Here is a 16,331-nt window from a genome sequence, read left to right on the forward strand (position 1 = left end):
TTCGTCTTTTTTATAGAGGTATAATTGACATAACATTTTATTAGTTTCAAGTGTATAACATAATGATTATTTAGTATATATTGTTAATTGATCACCGCAATAAGTATAGTTAATACCCATCACCATACATTATTGCAAAAATATTTTTTCTTGTGATGGGAACTTTTAAGTTTTACTCTGTTAATAACATTCAAATATGCATGCAATACAGCATTCTTAACTATAGTCACCATGATGTACATTACACCCCCAGGACTTAATTATTTTAGAACTAGAAGTTTGTACTTTTTGAACACCTTCACCCACTTCACCACCACCATCAGAGCCTCCCATACAGAGAACCTACGGGACTGTCCTCTATCTGAAATTCCTGTCTGCACTTCTTAGCCTATGCCTGGCCCACAGCCGCCTGTCGAGGGAAAACTCTTCTCCCTTATGCTTGGGCTCGTCCCAACCTTTGAAACAGTTACTCCCTCATTCCTTTATATCTTCAATCTCTGGAAGATATTCCCCACCCCGTGCCTCTGGCAATCACTAGGTTTTTTCTTTTTCTTTCTTTCTTTTTTTTTTTTTTTTTTTTTTTAAGATTCTATATATAAATGAGATTTTTGGTATTTGTCTATTCCTGTCTGATTTATTTCACTTATTCACTTAGCATAGTTCTCAGGGACCATCAGTGGTGTTACAAGTGACAAAATTTCATTCTTCCTATGGCTGAATAATCCATTGCAGGTTCTTTTTATTTCTTAGCTAATGTAAATGGTGTGATAGTGAACAGAGGGATTCAGATATCCTTTGGAGTTAGTGGGTTTTGTTTTTTACAGATAAATACCCAGAAGTGGTATTGCTGAATTGTATGGTAATTTTATTTTTAATTTTTTGAGGAACCTCTATTCTGTGTTCCACGGTGGCTGCATCATTTACATTCCCACCAGCAGTGCACGAAGGTTCCCTTTCCTCACATCCTGACCAACACATGGTTTTTTCTTTTTGATAAGTCATTCTCACAGGTGTGAGATGATAGCTTGTTGTGGTTTTTATTTGCATTTCCCTGATGATTAGTGATATTGAGCATCTTTTCTTGTACCTGTTGGCCATTTGTATGTCTTCTTTGGAAAAAATGGCTATTCAGATCCTTTGCCCATTTAAAAAATCAGATTGTTTATTTGGTATTGAGTTGTATGAGTTCTTTTTTTTTTTTTTTGATACTAACTCATTATCAGATAGAAGCTTTGCAAATATTTTTTCATTCCATTGGTTGCCTTTTCATTTTGTTGATGTTTGCTTTGCTTTGCAAAAGCTTTTTTCTTTTTAATGTAGTCCTACTTATTTGTTTTTGTTTTTGTTGCCTAGAGAAATTATTCTAATCTAATTTTTTGGCTTCCTTTCCTAAATATAATGAATTTGATTCCACAAGTACATATTGAAAACCCCATTGATGAGCATATAGGGTATTATTATAGGTTTTTTTTGTTAGAATCCCTCTCTGCCACTTTGCAGCCGTGCGACCTCTTCAGGTGATGATGGTCTTTGATGACATGTTTTGGTGATGGGATATCCCAAATTGCAATAGGGACCAGGTGAAACAGTGAATGGGGACCACTCGTTCCAAGGGTGTAACTGAAGAGTCGGAGCCAGATCTGTAACTTATAAAGGGTGAAGAGAAGGATTTGGGAAGTTATTGTTGTTGGTTTGTTTTTTTTTCCTGGAATTTTAGGTCCAGAAGATTTTCAATATTTTATTGGTTGAACAGAAGGAAACTGAGGAATGAGAGATTAAAGATACAAAGAAATGAGGGAGTAATTGTTTCAAAGGTTCGGATGTGCCCAGGAATAAAGGAAGAGAGTTTTTCCTTGACAGGAGGCTGTGGGCCAGGAGAAGGCTAGTAATATATATGCACAGAAATTTTAGATAGAGGAGAGTTCCTTAGGTTCTCTGTGTGTAGGCTCGGAAGTAATCTACTAAGATTAAGGGTCTGCAGGAAAGGGATAGATTAGGGGAGATGTTCGTAGAGTTTTTAGAGACAGCCATTGTGAGAACTGTGATAGGGAAGGAACTAATGATAAATAAAAGGATTGCTGAGTAACATTAAGTGCCCAGTCAAGATCAGGTATCAGGCATTTGAAATGGTGCCAATCCAGTTTTCTCGAGCAGTCCTTGGTCCAGCTAAATCAAGACATAGCAAGGAGTTTCATAAGGAAAAATACATTTTAAATACTGTATTACTTTTTGAAAAAGTATGTTTTATTTATTGATGTTACAGAGAGGAGAGAGAGAGAAAGTCAGTGGGAGGAGTGGGAAGCATCAACTCGTTGCTTCTCGCGTAAGCCTTGACCGGGCAAGCCTGGGGTTCCAACCAGCGACCTCAGCCTTCCAGGTCAGGCAATACTATATTACTGTTTAACGGAAGGTAGGACTTGCACCTGAGAGTAAGATAGTTCACAGACATTCAATACACATGGTATAAGTAGTAAAAATGCAGAAACCAAGTATATTGTTCCCTTGCCTGTTTTTAAGCTCAGGCAAGCAGTGTGTTAAGTAGAATGTGCACCCCCATCACTTGGAATGTCCAGCTTCAGGGCTGCCACTTGAAGATAGGACAGATACTGTATTTGGCGAGGAAAAAGGTAAGTCACTGGAGGATGGACTCATCTAATCAGGTCCGTGAGATGGACTTTGTTGGAAAGCAAATGCAGAAACTAGGTGATGGTCACTGGAATGAAAACTCCTCAGTGCCTGAAACAGTTCCTGGCAAATAGTGAGTGGGTGAACAATACGTACATACATGCATACATGCATACATACATACATACATACATGTGCACCAGTCCAAACAGATAGAGTAAAATATGGAAAATTCTAGTTATTTTGGTCATTTGGTAGCCCTGCCCTAGTTGCCAGTAAAAATAGAATTATTTCGGGGACCGCTAAGTTAGAAATCATCCGGAGCATAAGCGAAATGGGCTAAGATCGTTGGGCCTATCATCTTTGTACAACATCTGTCATCTTTGTACAACATCAGAGTGGCTAACTCTTTCGTGGTGGACTGGCAGTTGAAAAACACTGGTTGAATCAGAAAGTGAGTGAACAATTAGGAGAGGGGTCTGTGTACTTCAGGAGGCCATAGCATGGTTTGGGGCATGGGTTGGCCAACTTCTTGGCAAAGGGCCAGACAGGAAATACTTTGAGCTTTTTTGCTATTGTAATTTGCTATGGTAGCGTGGAAGCAGCCACTGATGATACATAACGAATGAGTGTGACTCTCTTCTAATGACACTTTATTTACAAAAACAGGCAGTCAGCCAGATTTGGCTTATGGGCTGTAGTGTGCCACCGCCTGGGCTGGGAAATGGCCTTTGGCCTTGCGTTCCTAGTTCTCGCTACCCCTCTCTGAGCACATGCCCCGTGCAGCATAGTGCCGGTCATTCAGAACTGAAATGTGGACGACTTGAAAAGCATTATAGTACCCATTATTACCTGGGTCAGTACACATTAATTGTACAGAACTCCCATGTCTTTTCATACTTTAATAGTGAATAACAATGTTTAGAATACATTTTGTACATTCAACTGGATAATTTCAGGGTTCTGGTTTTGATTTCTTTTCCCCCCAACAGCTGTAAACATATCGCTACTGCTGATTCTGGCCAGAAACATGTGGAGTATAAAGGAAGAGAATGTTGACGTTCCGCTTACTATCCAGCCAAGAGTGGAACTAACACCCAGTTGAAAGAGAAACCAACACAAAGTACCCACTAGTCAAACAAATTTTAAAAACTAGTTTAGTTTTTAAAATTATTTAAAGTCTTATTCCTCCACAAAACTGTTCTCCAGCCCACAGTTTTATCACTCTTCCCAATCAATTTGGTATGTTGGCAAGATTCTTCCAGTTTTAAATGTAGTACATTTGGGATCATGTTGTATGAATGACAGACAATTAAAATTTAGCATGAAATATCCAGCCTTTATTGCTGTAATTGAAACATAGTGGATCAGAAATGATACTGTTTGCTGGGATGCATTGTAATTACACAAATACGTAGTGTATGACTGCCATTGATGTTAACGTTATACAACCGAAAATGGTTTTTATTTCACTTCTTCTGAGTTTAACCACATATCCTCAGTGTCAGTGCTCACAGTTTTCTCCTTGCCATTTAATTTTATCATCTGCCACATGTGGAGAGAGAACAACTCCGAGCCGTACTTCCCGGTTCTTAGGGTTCTCTCACTCCCTGGATGGCTCTTTCTCTTTCTCTCCGTGGCTTGTGGCTGTGGTTTCCGATCAAAGTGCTTGTGTACACACTTAGTCCCAAAACAGCCAGCCAGTGTGTCCTCCAGAACAGTGCTTCTCCAACCAGTTCTGGTGAAGGACCAGTTTTTGTTTTTGTTTTTTCAATTCACCATGGATTGATTTTTTTTTTTTCTGTAATGCAAACAAACAAACAAAAATGGTTGGGCCAGAAAAACTGTCACATAATTGGATATCACAGGAAAGTCAGATTGCTATAAGATTTTCTGAATACTTACTCTCAATTTCTGTATTTATCACACAGTAGATAATAAGTCAGTGGACACATACCAGTTCACAGAACACATTTTGACTAACATTATTATGATGCACTACATATATATATCTATCTATGCCCACATAACCACACACCACACACACTCTGAAACCACTGAAATGTCAACTGTCTAAAGGCAGAAATAGTTTTTTTATTTTGCTGTCCTCACTGTTCTGTCTCTAGTACCTGGTGCATGGTAGGCCTTCAATATTTATTTTATGCAGAAGTTTATATATAACCAAATCAAAAGTTTCAAAAAACAGTACTTAACTTTTTCTTCTTGTGACACACTGATGTTTTCTAGTTTATTAAATAAATGTTGATTGCAATCCACTAAATTTATTTCACTTCCTTCTAATCTTAGGGGTTATGACCCACGATTTATAAAACACTCTTTTGGAGGGTGCTAATATATAAGCAGCTGGTTGTCCTTTCCTTCTTTTCAGAGGCTTGAGTAGCTCTTCTGCACCTCTGCCCTCTGTGGATACAAGTCTGGGTCCCACATCCCCAGACTGCTTACCTCTTAGTCAACTAAGGCTAGGTTGATAGACTTGGGTAGGATACTAGGAACAAGATGAGTCTACAGACTTTTAAGAGCTACAAGAAGAGATGAGATGGGTGGCGGTTAGGGTTAGAGTGGGTGAAAAATAAGAAGTTCTGACCTGCTCAAGCCCCCTGATATGCTCCCATCATATTAGGAACTAAGTTCACTAACCCTTACGAATAATATCATCCCAAAGCAACACTATGAACTTGGTTCACCCCCATCATGAAGAGTATGAAAATTCTTCTTGTGAGATTGTAGATAGAAAGGGTGATAGCAATGATCAAATTCATCTACAGTTACCTTTAAAGTTAAGGTGAAGAGGTAAGTTTCTGGCTTATGCAGTTAAGAGGAAGTTCACACTCTTAGCCAAAACAGGGAATACAGGAGCTAGAATAGTTATGACATAGTGTGCATGATTGAGGAGCCACTAGAGCACAGCCCCATGCTGCAAGCCTTTGATGCCCACCACGTGAGGTACAGGGGATGCAGAGATCAGAAACAGCTCCTGTTTTCAAGGAGCTCACAGTTTAGTCAAGGAGATAAATTCTGTTAATTCTCTTGTGGAGATTGTTGATCCTAGTCAGGGCAAACTAGCTGTGTAATAAATACCCTCTGAATCAGTGGGAAGCACACTTGGGAACAACATGGGGTTTGAACTCAAATCTTACTTCCAGAGCTACTTTGGACAAATTAAAAAACTTCGTGTAGTCACAGTATCAATAATAGTAGATAGGGGAGCCTGACCAGGTGGTGGCACAGTGACTAGAGTGTTGGCCTGGGATGTAGAAGACCCAGGTTTCTAAGTTTGAAACCCTGAGGTTGCCAGCTTGAGCGCAGGCTCATCAGCTTGAGTGCGGGGTTGCTGGCTTGAGCATGCATAGACATGACCCCATGGTTTCTGGCATGAGCCCAAAGGTCTCTGGCTTGAAGCCCAAGGTTGCTGGCTTGAGCAAGGGGTCAAGGCACATATGAGAAAGCAATCAATGAACAACTAAGGTGCTGCAGCAAAGAATTGGTGCTTCTCATCTGTCTCCCTTCCTGTCTGTCTGTCCCTATTTGTCCCTCACTCTGTCTCTCTCTCTCTCTCATTTAAAAAATATAGTAGATAGGGGAAAATGGGACATTTTTCAATTTAGCACAAGATCTTTTGATTTTACTGATATTTAATAGATATCAGTTTTTTCAAATAACAGCAGCATTCTTTTATTCAAGAAGTAAAGGGTCTTGGCTTATTATCTGAACCTTTTTATCGGCTCCTGTCGGTTATCATTCCTAAATATAACGGCATATGCTCTCGTTTCTCTTCAGATCGCATAAATCTTTCGCCTTTTACTAAATATAACGGCATAGAGATGAAAAGCCCACTCCCTCCTGTCTTGCCCTGTTTCCCCCTTGCTGCTTCATTTATTTAAACACTTACCAGCTCTGTCGCGTAATTTTTGTTGCTCTTTATGTTGATGAGCCCAAGAAGTCACTTACTAATACACAGTCATTTATACTCCCTTTCTCATGCTCTGCCTTACAGTTCTCTGTGAGAGGCTATTTCATTTTCTGAGTGTGTTTGTGCAGGTGGTTAAAATAACAAACCTTTTCTTATTTGGTTTGTAAATATTTGTTGAGCCGCTGGTATGCTTGAAGTCATGATTGAAAAAAATAAAAGATTTAAGGCAACATATCATGGTCAGGCTGTCTGAAAATCCTGTTGTCTAAAGATATGAATGATAAAATGAAATATTTTATTTGAAAAATCTCAAATATTTGAAAACGTAGAAAGAACAGTACGTTACTCCATATACTTATCACTTAACCTTCAACAGGTATGAAATCATGGCTAATCTTGTTTTATCTGTATCTTTATTCCCTTCTCCTTTGTTATTTTCAAGCAAATTCCAGATATTGTATTATTTCATTCATGAATATTTTGCTAATAATCTGAAAAGTAAGAGCTCTTATAAAAAGAATTGTTATACCTTAAAGATGAAAATAATTCCTTCATATCATCAAATATAGTCACTGTTCAAATTTCCAGTTATATCATCAATGTTTCACTTATTCTACAGTTTGATGTATTCTTTAATGTGTTGTAATAGTAGAGATCAACCTTTCCTGTTTTCAGCAGCTCTCCTTGCTCTTCGATCCCTTCTTCCCATGTTTTTCTTTTCACATGATTCTGAATTAATTTCCTTGCAATGTTAGAGCGGATTAAAAGTGACAAAGATTTGGACTAACACCGTGGGGAGAAGAAAGTCTGTGATGACAGGTACATAGCAGAGAACCAGAAAGCAAGGAGGATTGCTTAAGAATCTTAACATGTGGAATCTAATGAACAAATTACCGGTAAACTGATGAACACAATAGAAACAGAGACATGGACTGAACTGACAGCTGTCAGAGGGGAGGGGGGTGGGGGACTGGATGATACAAGGTGGAGGTATTAAGCAAACACACACACATATATAGAACACACAGACACAGTCAGCAGTGTGGTGATAGCCCGAGGGAAAGGGGACGGGGTAGGTGGAGGTGGGCAAGGCAGAGGCGGGGATGAAAGACACTGGCTTGTCGCGATGGGCACAGAATGCCATGTGCAGATGGTGTTTTATTGAGTTTCATACCTGAACCTGTACCCCAATAAATTCAATTTAAAAATAAAATAAAATCTCTGTAACTTCAATCTGGGGGGGAAAGAATCTTAACATGTTGCAGACTTAAAGATTTAGTAGTTGAAGTCAAAAGGGAGAGATTTTTTTTTTTTCGGGTTAAAACATAATTGCTTCTTCAGAGCTGGTATTTTTGGATCAAAAGTAAGACTGGGACCAGGGCGAGGAGCTCTGCCCTTGTTTACCTTGGTAGCCAGTTGGAACCTCATCTGGGTGGGGCTTGTTGTCCCAGGAGGAAAGACGGCCTCTTCAGGACTGTGATGGTGTGCATGAGACAGCTTGTAAATACCCAGGTCGGTTGGGCCGAGAGTTTACATTTTAACTCCCAGCTGATCCTGCTGCTGGCCCAAGCACCACAGCCTGATAATATATTGATAGTTCTTCCTTTTCCCTTTTGGTCTTTCTGTTTTTAAGACATTTTACCTTTCCTAAGACTGCACTGCTGCATACATTGGAGATCATTGTGTAATTGATTAATATCCCTAGTGAGTCTCTTTGGGGGAAAACTAGTGAGAAATCTTTGGGTAATTTATATGAAAATATATTTTTTTCTTAATGACCATGTGATAATATGGCACTTCACCAACCTGGTGGAATGTCTGTAAACATTCTTTCAATGAAGAATTTCTTCTTTTAAGTGTCTCAATCTCAGGGAACTGTATCCATCCCTGGGCCTGAAATTAGAAGTTCTCATTCAAACTTAAACATTTTACCTAAGGAAAGCTGAGAAAGCTAGGACAAATATCATTCTCACCGAAGTTTAAAACAAACTTTGTAATTTTCTTACGGCTTTTCTTTTCTTTTCTTTCTTTCTTTCTTTTCTTTCTTTTCTTTCTTTCTTCACAGAGAGACTGGGCAGCTAGCCTGACCTAAAACATCAGTTAGTCAGCAACCCTGCAAAAAATTGTGGTTTTCTGCCAAACCTTTAGCCACCACACCCTTTGCTAGAACTTTCCCTGATATTTTACCCCACTCATATCTGCTGTAAATGGGTCCTGATCAAGCTTGATACATATACAAAACTTGCTTCTGTTGGGTCTTTTCTTCTTCTTCTTTTTTTTTTTTTTTCCTTTAATATATGAATATTATTTGCAGGAGATTGCTTTTCTAAGATTTTCCTAAACTTATTTTTATTAAGCCATTTGGAATAGCAAACCAGTAGGTTGAGGACTCCTACAAGCAGCTGGTCTTCTGTTTACATCACACAAGAATTTAGGGGTTGCTCCAGTTTGAACTATGACTTTTAACCTAAAACCAATTCTTTTGTTGTGGTAGTTGTACTTCCTGGTAACTTTTCCTTCAGCAAGTCATTTAAAGAAGTATATAGTAATTATTTAGAATCCAGAAATCAATTTGCTATTATGTGAGAATCATTGGATGATGAAGTTGTACTTTTCTAAATGGTTTTGTCCACCCAAAAGACCAAATTATGATCAGTAGGTTTCTGGGTAAGCAAAGAATTAGAAAAAGGGATGTGGATATTGAGTCTTTTAGTTTGGACCTCAAATCTGTAATTGATTATTCATTGCCCTTGATTTGTGATGTATTATCACTATAAGTCCATGCATTTTTCTCCTTAAATTAATTCATTTACTTAGTTCAGTTTTTAAAACATAATTTCATTCTTAATTTCTAGCAATCATCTTCATTCCTAGTTTTTAAAATTTGAGATGAAATTTATGTACAATGAAATGCATATATCTTAAATGTATAGTTTGATGTATAAACTTGTATAACCAACACCTCAAACAACATATATTGAACAGGAAGTTATCCAGTATCTCCTTTAATCATTTGCCACTTCCTGCAAGTAACTATTGTTCTACTTTCTATCACTATAAATTTCCTGTTCTTGAAGTTCACATAAAAGAAATCACAAAGTACATAGTCATGTATGTCTGGCTTCTTTTGCTCAACATAATATTGCCTAAATCAGCATTCAGTCTTTTTTATTGTCAAGTAATAAGCATTTCATTGTATTGGAATAGTATCCCATTGCATTAAGTATGTGAGAATGCCCAGGGGAATCTTTCCCTCAGAAATGCTTTTGAGGGTATAGGAAAATCTTTTTAAGAGCATGGGATTTTCTGAAGCCTTTTTATTTAGCCTTTCTATTTTTGAAAATATTTTGGCCTAGCCATGTCAATTGGCCTAGCTTTATTAACACAGATGCTTGCTCAATTAGGCTGCCTCTAAAATACCTCAAGCCATCGGCAAGTCAGAAATTTAATATATATGGAAATTTTATTCTTAGTGTTAGTACTTGACCACTTCAGTTTCTGTTCTTATTCTTCTGTGTAACCCTTTAAAGCCTGTTTGGAATTTATTGAGATTTACCGTATTTCCCCATGTATAAGATGCTCCACATGTATAAGTCGTTCCATATGTATAAGACGCACCTTAATTTGGGGGCCCGAAATAAAAATAAATAAATAAAGTTATTGAACTCAAATTTCATTCATCATAAAATTCATACAGCTCCTCATCACTGTCAAAACTCTGATCCATTAGCTTGTCCTCATCTGTGTCTGATGATAAATCGCTGTTCAACTACAAGTGCAAAAAACAAGAATGAAAAAGCGGGAAATGCAAGTAAAAAAACCTACAACCACTGTTTAAGATGCACCCAGTTTTTAGACCCCAAATTTGGGGGGGTGCGTCTTATACATGGGGAAATGTGGTATTTTTGTGGTCTAGCATATACAGCCTATCATGGTGAGTTTAACATATAGACTTGAAAGTGATGTATATTTTACATTTCAGTTTTTTGTTCTATACATTGAATTAAGTCAAGATGGTTGATGTTGTTCAAATCCCTATTATTACTGGACACCCCCCCCCACATCATCTAACATTGCAAAAGAAGGCTGAAAAGGAACAAATGACAGAGACAAACAAGAGAAGTAGGAGGAAAGTTAACTTAAATCTAACTATATCAACAATCTCATTAATGTACATGGACTTAATTTGTGTAATTCTAGCCAGCACTGACACATCAGTATCAACCAAAGTTCACAGTTTAGATTAACATTAACTAATTTTGGCTGAAAAATACTCCATTGTATGGATATATGATAGAGTTCAGACCTACCGTCTTGCCGTTTGATTTCTGTTTCTCCCATCTTTCTGTCCACTGTTCTACCTTTATTGCTTTCTTTTGCAACAGTTGAAGATTCTGTTAGTGTTCTATTTTATCAACTTAATTGGCTTTTTAATTATATTTCTCTGTTTCATAGTTTTGAAGGATTACAATATATACTCAACTCACCAGTCTACCATGAATTAGTATTAAACATCTTTGTATATACTGTGAGAACTTTACCTCCTTCTATCCTGTGAACCAATCAGATTATGATTTCTTGCCCTGGTTGGATAGCTCAGTTCGTTAAGAGTCCTGATACATCCCGATGTGTGTTCGATCCCCTGTCAGGCCACATACAGGAACAGATTGATGTTTCTCTCTTTCTCCCTTCTTCTCTCTCTAAAATCAATCAATAAAACATTTTAAGAGATTATGATTTCTTCGTGTAACTCTGCATCACCTGGACTGAGAAGTGCCCACAGGTGAAAAAATACATAAATGTGAATCTCGTATGGTTCCCTTTAGTCAAGAGCAAATTGCCTCCAGTTTCTACTTGCTTTTGGTAGCTCTAATTTCTTCCAGATTATTTTCATATTATTTTTTTAATTTTTTTTTTTTTGTATTTTTCTGAAGTTGGAAACGGGGAGGCAGTCAGACAGACTCCCACATGCGCCCAACCAGGATCCACCTGGCACGCCCACCAGCGGGCGATGCGCTGCCCATCTGGGGCATTGCTCTGTTGCAACCAGAGCCATTCTGGCACCTGAGGCAGAGGCCATAGAGCCATTCTCAGCGCCCGGGCCAGCTTTGCTCCAATGGAGCCTTGGCTGAGAGAGGGGAAGAGAGAGACAGAGAGGAAGGAAAGGGGGAGAGGTGGAGAAGCGGATAGGCACTTCTCCTGTGTGCCCTGGCCGGGAATCGAACCTGGGACTCCTGCACGCCAGGCCAACGCTCTACCACTGAGCCAACCGGCCAGGGCTTATTTTCATATTTTACCGAATGTTTTAAATTGCGATTTGTGGGGCAGTTTGTCCAATAAAATCTATTCCACCATTATCAGAAGTGGAATTCCAATTTTGTCATTTTTAATACTGTAATAAGTATTTTTGAATCTTATACTTAACTCAGGAACTCTACAGGAACCTTCATTTACATATGCGACTTTTTTCAAGTCTGTTCCCCTATGTCCCTGGCTGGAGGTACCCATCATCCTGAATTGCGTCTCATCATTCCCTTTTTTTCTTTGCATGTACTTATAGTGAGTCTATATCTATTTTACATATGTATTTGTTTTTAATTATTTTTTTATTTTTATTTTTTATTATTTTTTTAATTTATAGAGGCAGAATCAGAGAGAGGGATAGACGGGGACAGACAGGAATGGAGAGAGATGAGAAGCATCAATCATCAGTTTTTCGTTGCGACACCTTAGTTGTTCATTGATTGCTTTCTCATATGTGCCTTGACCGCGGGCCTTCAGCAGACTGAGTAACCCCTTGCTCGAGCCAGTGACCTCGGGTCCTAGCTGGTGAGCTTTGCTCAAACCAGATGAACCCGCGCTCAAGCTGGCGACCTCAGAGTCTCGAACCTGGGTCTTCTGCATCCCAGTCCGACATTCTATCCACTGCACCACTGCCTTGTCAGGCTGTTTTTAATTATTTTTAACTTTATAAAAGACTTGCTGGATTTACCAGAGACTTTTTTTTATTTGCTATTACATTACATAGCTTTGTCCATATTATACATATGTAGCTTTAGTTTTGACAACTGTAAGTAATTCCATTGTGTGAGTACTATCCCAGTATATTCATCTCCTCTCATGTTGATGGACATGTAGGCTGTTTCTACATCTTTGTCCTTGTGAAGAAGCTTGCTATGAATATTTGTGTATTGTTTATGGTTATTATACCTTGGAGTAAATATTGCTAGATTGAAAATAAATGTTTAATGTTAGCTTCTTTTATATTCCCACTACCATTCTTGAAGAGAGTCTGTGAATCTACATCCTAATACTTGACATGTTATTTATTTATTTATTTTGCCAACTGACAAGATATAAAATGGTTTGACATTATCTTAAATTCCTTGATATATTGATTATCTCTTTGTATTCTTATTGGTTACAAGTGTTAATGCTATCACCCTCCCATTTTTTTATTGATTTGTAGAAATTCTGTATTCGGAATACCACTAAACTTGACCACCTATACTTAACTACTTATAACCGATTAAAGAGATCTTTGACCTTTGAATCTGTCATTCTCCTCAACCACCCTATTTAATTTGCAAGCCCCTCCAAACTTCTGACCCCCTTGTCCTGCTCCATTTTTGGTCCTTAGCACCTACCACTGTTTCCATATCATATACATACAATTGTGTTTACTGTCTGTCCTCTCCTTACTGTTACATACAGTGTTACGTGATAATTATACAGATTCAGACAAGCATTTCTGAGCTTTTATAACAGTGAAATATTATTTTAGTTTTATGATATTAAACAAAGGGTTGGTCTCTAAAGGATTGGAATTTTTTTTTAAAATTAGTTCTTCACTACTTTGAAAAGCATGGCCTAGGTTCTCATACCTTTATGCCACAGCATTTGAAAGGCTCTGAACAGAACGGAGAAGTTAATAACCACCTGTCATACTTGGAAGTGTCCATGCTGTACACAAAATACAGTTGCTAATAGACGAATATTTTTCTAATTTAGTGAGGCAGTGAGAGTTTTTGCAGTGTGAACATTACTTTGTTTTATTGGCATTTCCCATGTTTATAGCTGAGCCTGAGTTGTGTCCATTTTTATGTATATCTCCTGGTATTTAGAGCTCTTTGAAGTACAACTTTACAATGAAAGGGAATGCAAGCCACTTAATTATACGAAAGTAAAGGACTGTGTGCTGTTCGCCTTAATCCTTTATGTTCTCAATTTTCACGTTTTAAGTTTTCCAACCAAAGTGTGATTATTAAGTCTGTGCTCCATCTCTCTGGACTGTTGAAATGTGCAAGTAAAATTTTGAGAACTAGCTAGGTTCAGACCTGGCTTGTTAACCCCCTGATCTCTGGGTAACTAAATGCATGCCTTGGGTCTCTTTGTGTTGTAGTATTTCCACATAATATGGCAGTGGTATTTTATACCTTGTTGTAAAAGGTGAGTAAAGTTCTGGGAAATTCTTAGATGAAATCTATAAAAACTATAACATTAAGGTAATATTTCACAATGATTAAATGGCATATTATTAAAATGAATGCACGTAAAGAACTGATCCAAGAAGCTCTTTATCAGAACTGTAAATGTGTTTGTAAAAATGAAGTGGTGAGACCTGGCTGCTTGGAAACCAAGGGCAAAGGTTTCTGTCAAACAGCAACCTCATTATTCCTTACACCACAGTACTGTATGCAAAGTAACAAGAGCCTTAATTAGGCCTGTTGAGAGAATTTATATGAGTACTTATTTCAGTCTATTTTTTTAACAAGTAAAAGAGAGAGGAGAGTGTGACAATCTCAGCATGAACCTATCATGCAGATAATATCAGATAAACAAATTTAGTATTGTAGTGGAAAGCAGAACTAGGTTAAACATTGGTCTTTGCTGTGTTTACTTGCCATGTTTCCTAGTAAAAATCAAACACCTTTGATTTTATTTATAAAATGGAGATGAATTTATCCATTTTATAAGGTTGTTGTCATGATTAAGGATTATGCATAATTTATGTAAATGTATAGGGACCACTGTCAGCACTCAATACATGGTAGCTATTGTTATATTAAAAAATAGCAGTAGATTTATGTGTGTTTAATATCTACACACACGAGAACCACTTTCTTAGACAAGTCTTATGATAGTCCTAAATACAGAAAAAAGGGACAATATTAAGCGAGCAGAGGTTGGGTGGAGCTGCTTCAGGGAGAAAGATCTTGTCTGCCCTGCATTCCTCAGGGTTCTGAGCCAGGTTCCACAGCCATCCCTGACACCCTTCACGGAGACCTAGAGCTAGCTCTACAGAGTGCAGCGTGTAAAGCACTCTACTGGATTTTAAACACCTTGAGTATAAGAACTGAATCTTACTTATTTTCTTAACTGACACAGGTATAGAATGTGGTCTTGCAGTACTGTAACAATTGGCCTCAACTTGTTAAATCGTTCAGTTAATTCAGCTCTACTACTTAAGAAATTCTTTATATTTGCCTGTTAGGTGGGGTTATAATTTGAAGTTGAATGATCAGACCTACCAGGAAGCATGTGTCATTTAAAGGATGTGATGTTAACATTGTTTTTTTTTCAGATCTACGTTGGAATTTATTTGCCCTTGACAAATAACAAAATGATGAGTGATGCAAGCGACATGCTGGCTGCGGCGTTGGAGCAGATGGATGGTATTATAGCAGGTAATCTGCATCCTAAGATGGGGTCATGCCATTCATTCATCTCTCTTAGCTTTTACATTACAACTGTTTTATTACCTTTCCACTTTCTTATTTTCATTTATTGGCTCTCTCCAATGCCTTTAGATTCCCCATGGTTTCATCCTTGATCCTCTTTTTCATTTTCTTCCAGAATTATTCTCTTTCTAAAAGTTTTTCAGTTACAGTTGACGTTCAGTATTATTTAGTATTAGTTTCAGGTGTACAGCATAGTGGTCAGACAGTTCTATAATTTACGACGTGATCTTTTCATAATTCTGATAGCCACCCGGCACCATACACAGGTAATAGAATAGTATGACTCTATTCCCAATGCTGTACTTTACATCCTCATGACTATTCAGTAACTACTAGTTTGTTCTTAATCGCTTCACCTTTTTTACCCAACCCCCAGCCTCCCTCCCCTCTGCAGCCATCAATCAGTGTATTCTCTGTATCTATGAATCTATTTCTTTTTTGTTTGTTTGTTTATCATGTTCTTTAGATCTACCCGCTAGGTCCATCCATGTTGTCACAAATGGTAAGACTTCACTTGTTTTTATGGCAGAGTAATGTTCCAATGTATGTATGTATTACATCTTCTTTATCTAATCGTCTGTAGATGGACACTTGGGTTACATCCATATCTTGGCTGTTGTAAATACTAGTGCAATGAACATAGGGGTATTAATGTTGAAGTGAATTAGTGTTTAGAATTTCTTCAGATATATTCCGAGAAGTGCAATTGCTAGATCACAAGGTAGTTTTTTAATTTTTTGAGGAACCCATACTTTTTTTTATTGGCTGCACCTATTTACAATCCCACCATCAGTGTAGAAGGATTCCCTTTACTTTACATCCTTGCCGACATTTGTTCTTTGTTGATTTATAGCCATTTTGACAGGTGTGAGGTGATATTTCATTGTGGTTTTAATTTGCATTTCTCTGATTAGTGACATTGAGCATTGTTTTATATGTCTATTGACCATCTGTGTGTCCTTTTTGGAGAAATGTCTATTCAGATCTTCTGCCCATCTTTATTTATTTTTTTTTTATATATAAATAAATTTTTA

The 16,331-nt window shown here is 37.7% G+C and overlaps 1 protein-coding gene across 11 annotated transcripts in view; it reads left to right on the plus strand.

Moving 5' to 3' along the window:
- Positions 1 to 16,331, plus strand: part of PPFIBP1 (PPFIA binding protein 1) — a 204,749-nt gene that overhangs the window by 113,478 nt on the left and 74,940 nt on the right. For all 11 annotated transcript variants that reach the window (XM_066258010.1, XM_066258013.1, XM_066258012.1 and 8 more), the window contains one exon: positions 15,141 to 15,243. In XM_066258010.1, coding sequence (XP_066114107.1) covers positions 15,180 to 15,243 — 64 coding nt within the window. In that variant the 5' untranslated portion in view covers positions 15,141 to 15,179. The remainder of the gene's footprint in view (positions 1 to 15,140; positions 15,244 to 16,331) is intronic.

Source organism: Saccopteryx bilineata, chromosome 2 (assembly GCF_036850765.1).
Source record: "Saccopteryx bilineata isolate mSacBil1 chromosome 2, mSacBil1_pri_phased_curated, whole genome shotgun sequence".
NCBI classification, from domain to species: domain Eukaryota; kingdom Metazoa; phylum Chordata; class Mammalia; order Chiroptera; family Emballonuridae; genus Saccopteryx; species Saccopteryx bilineata.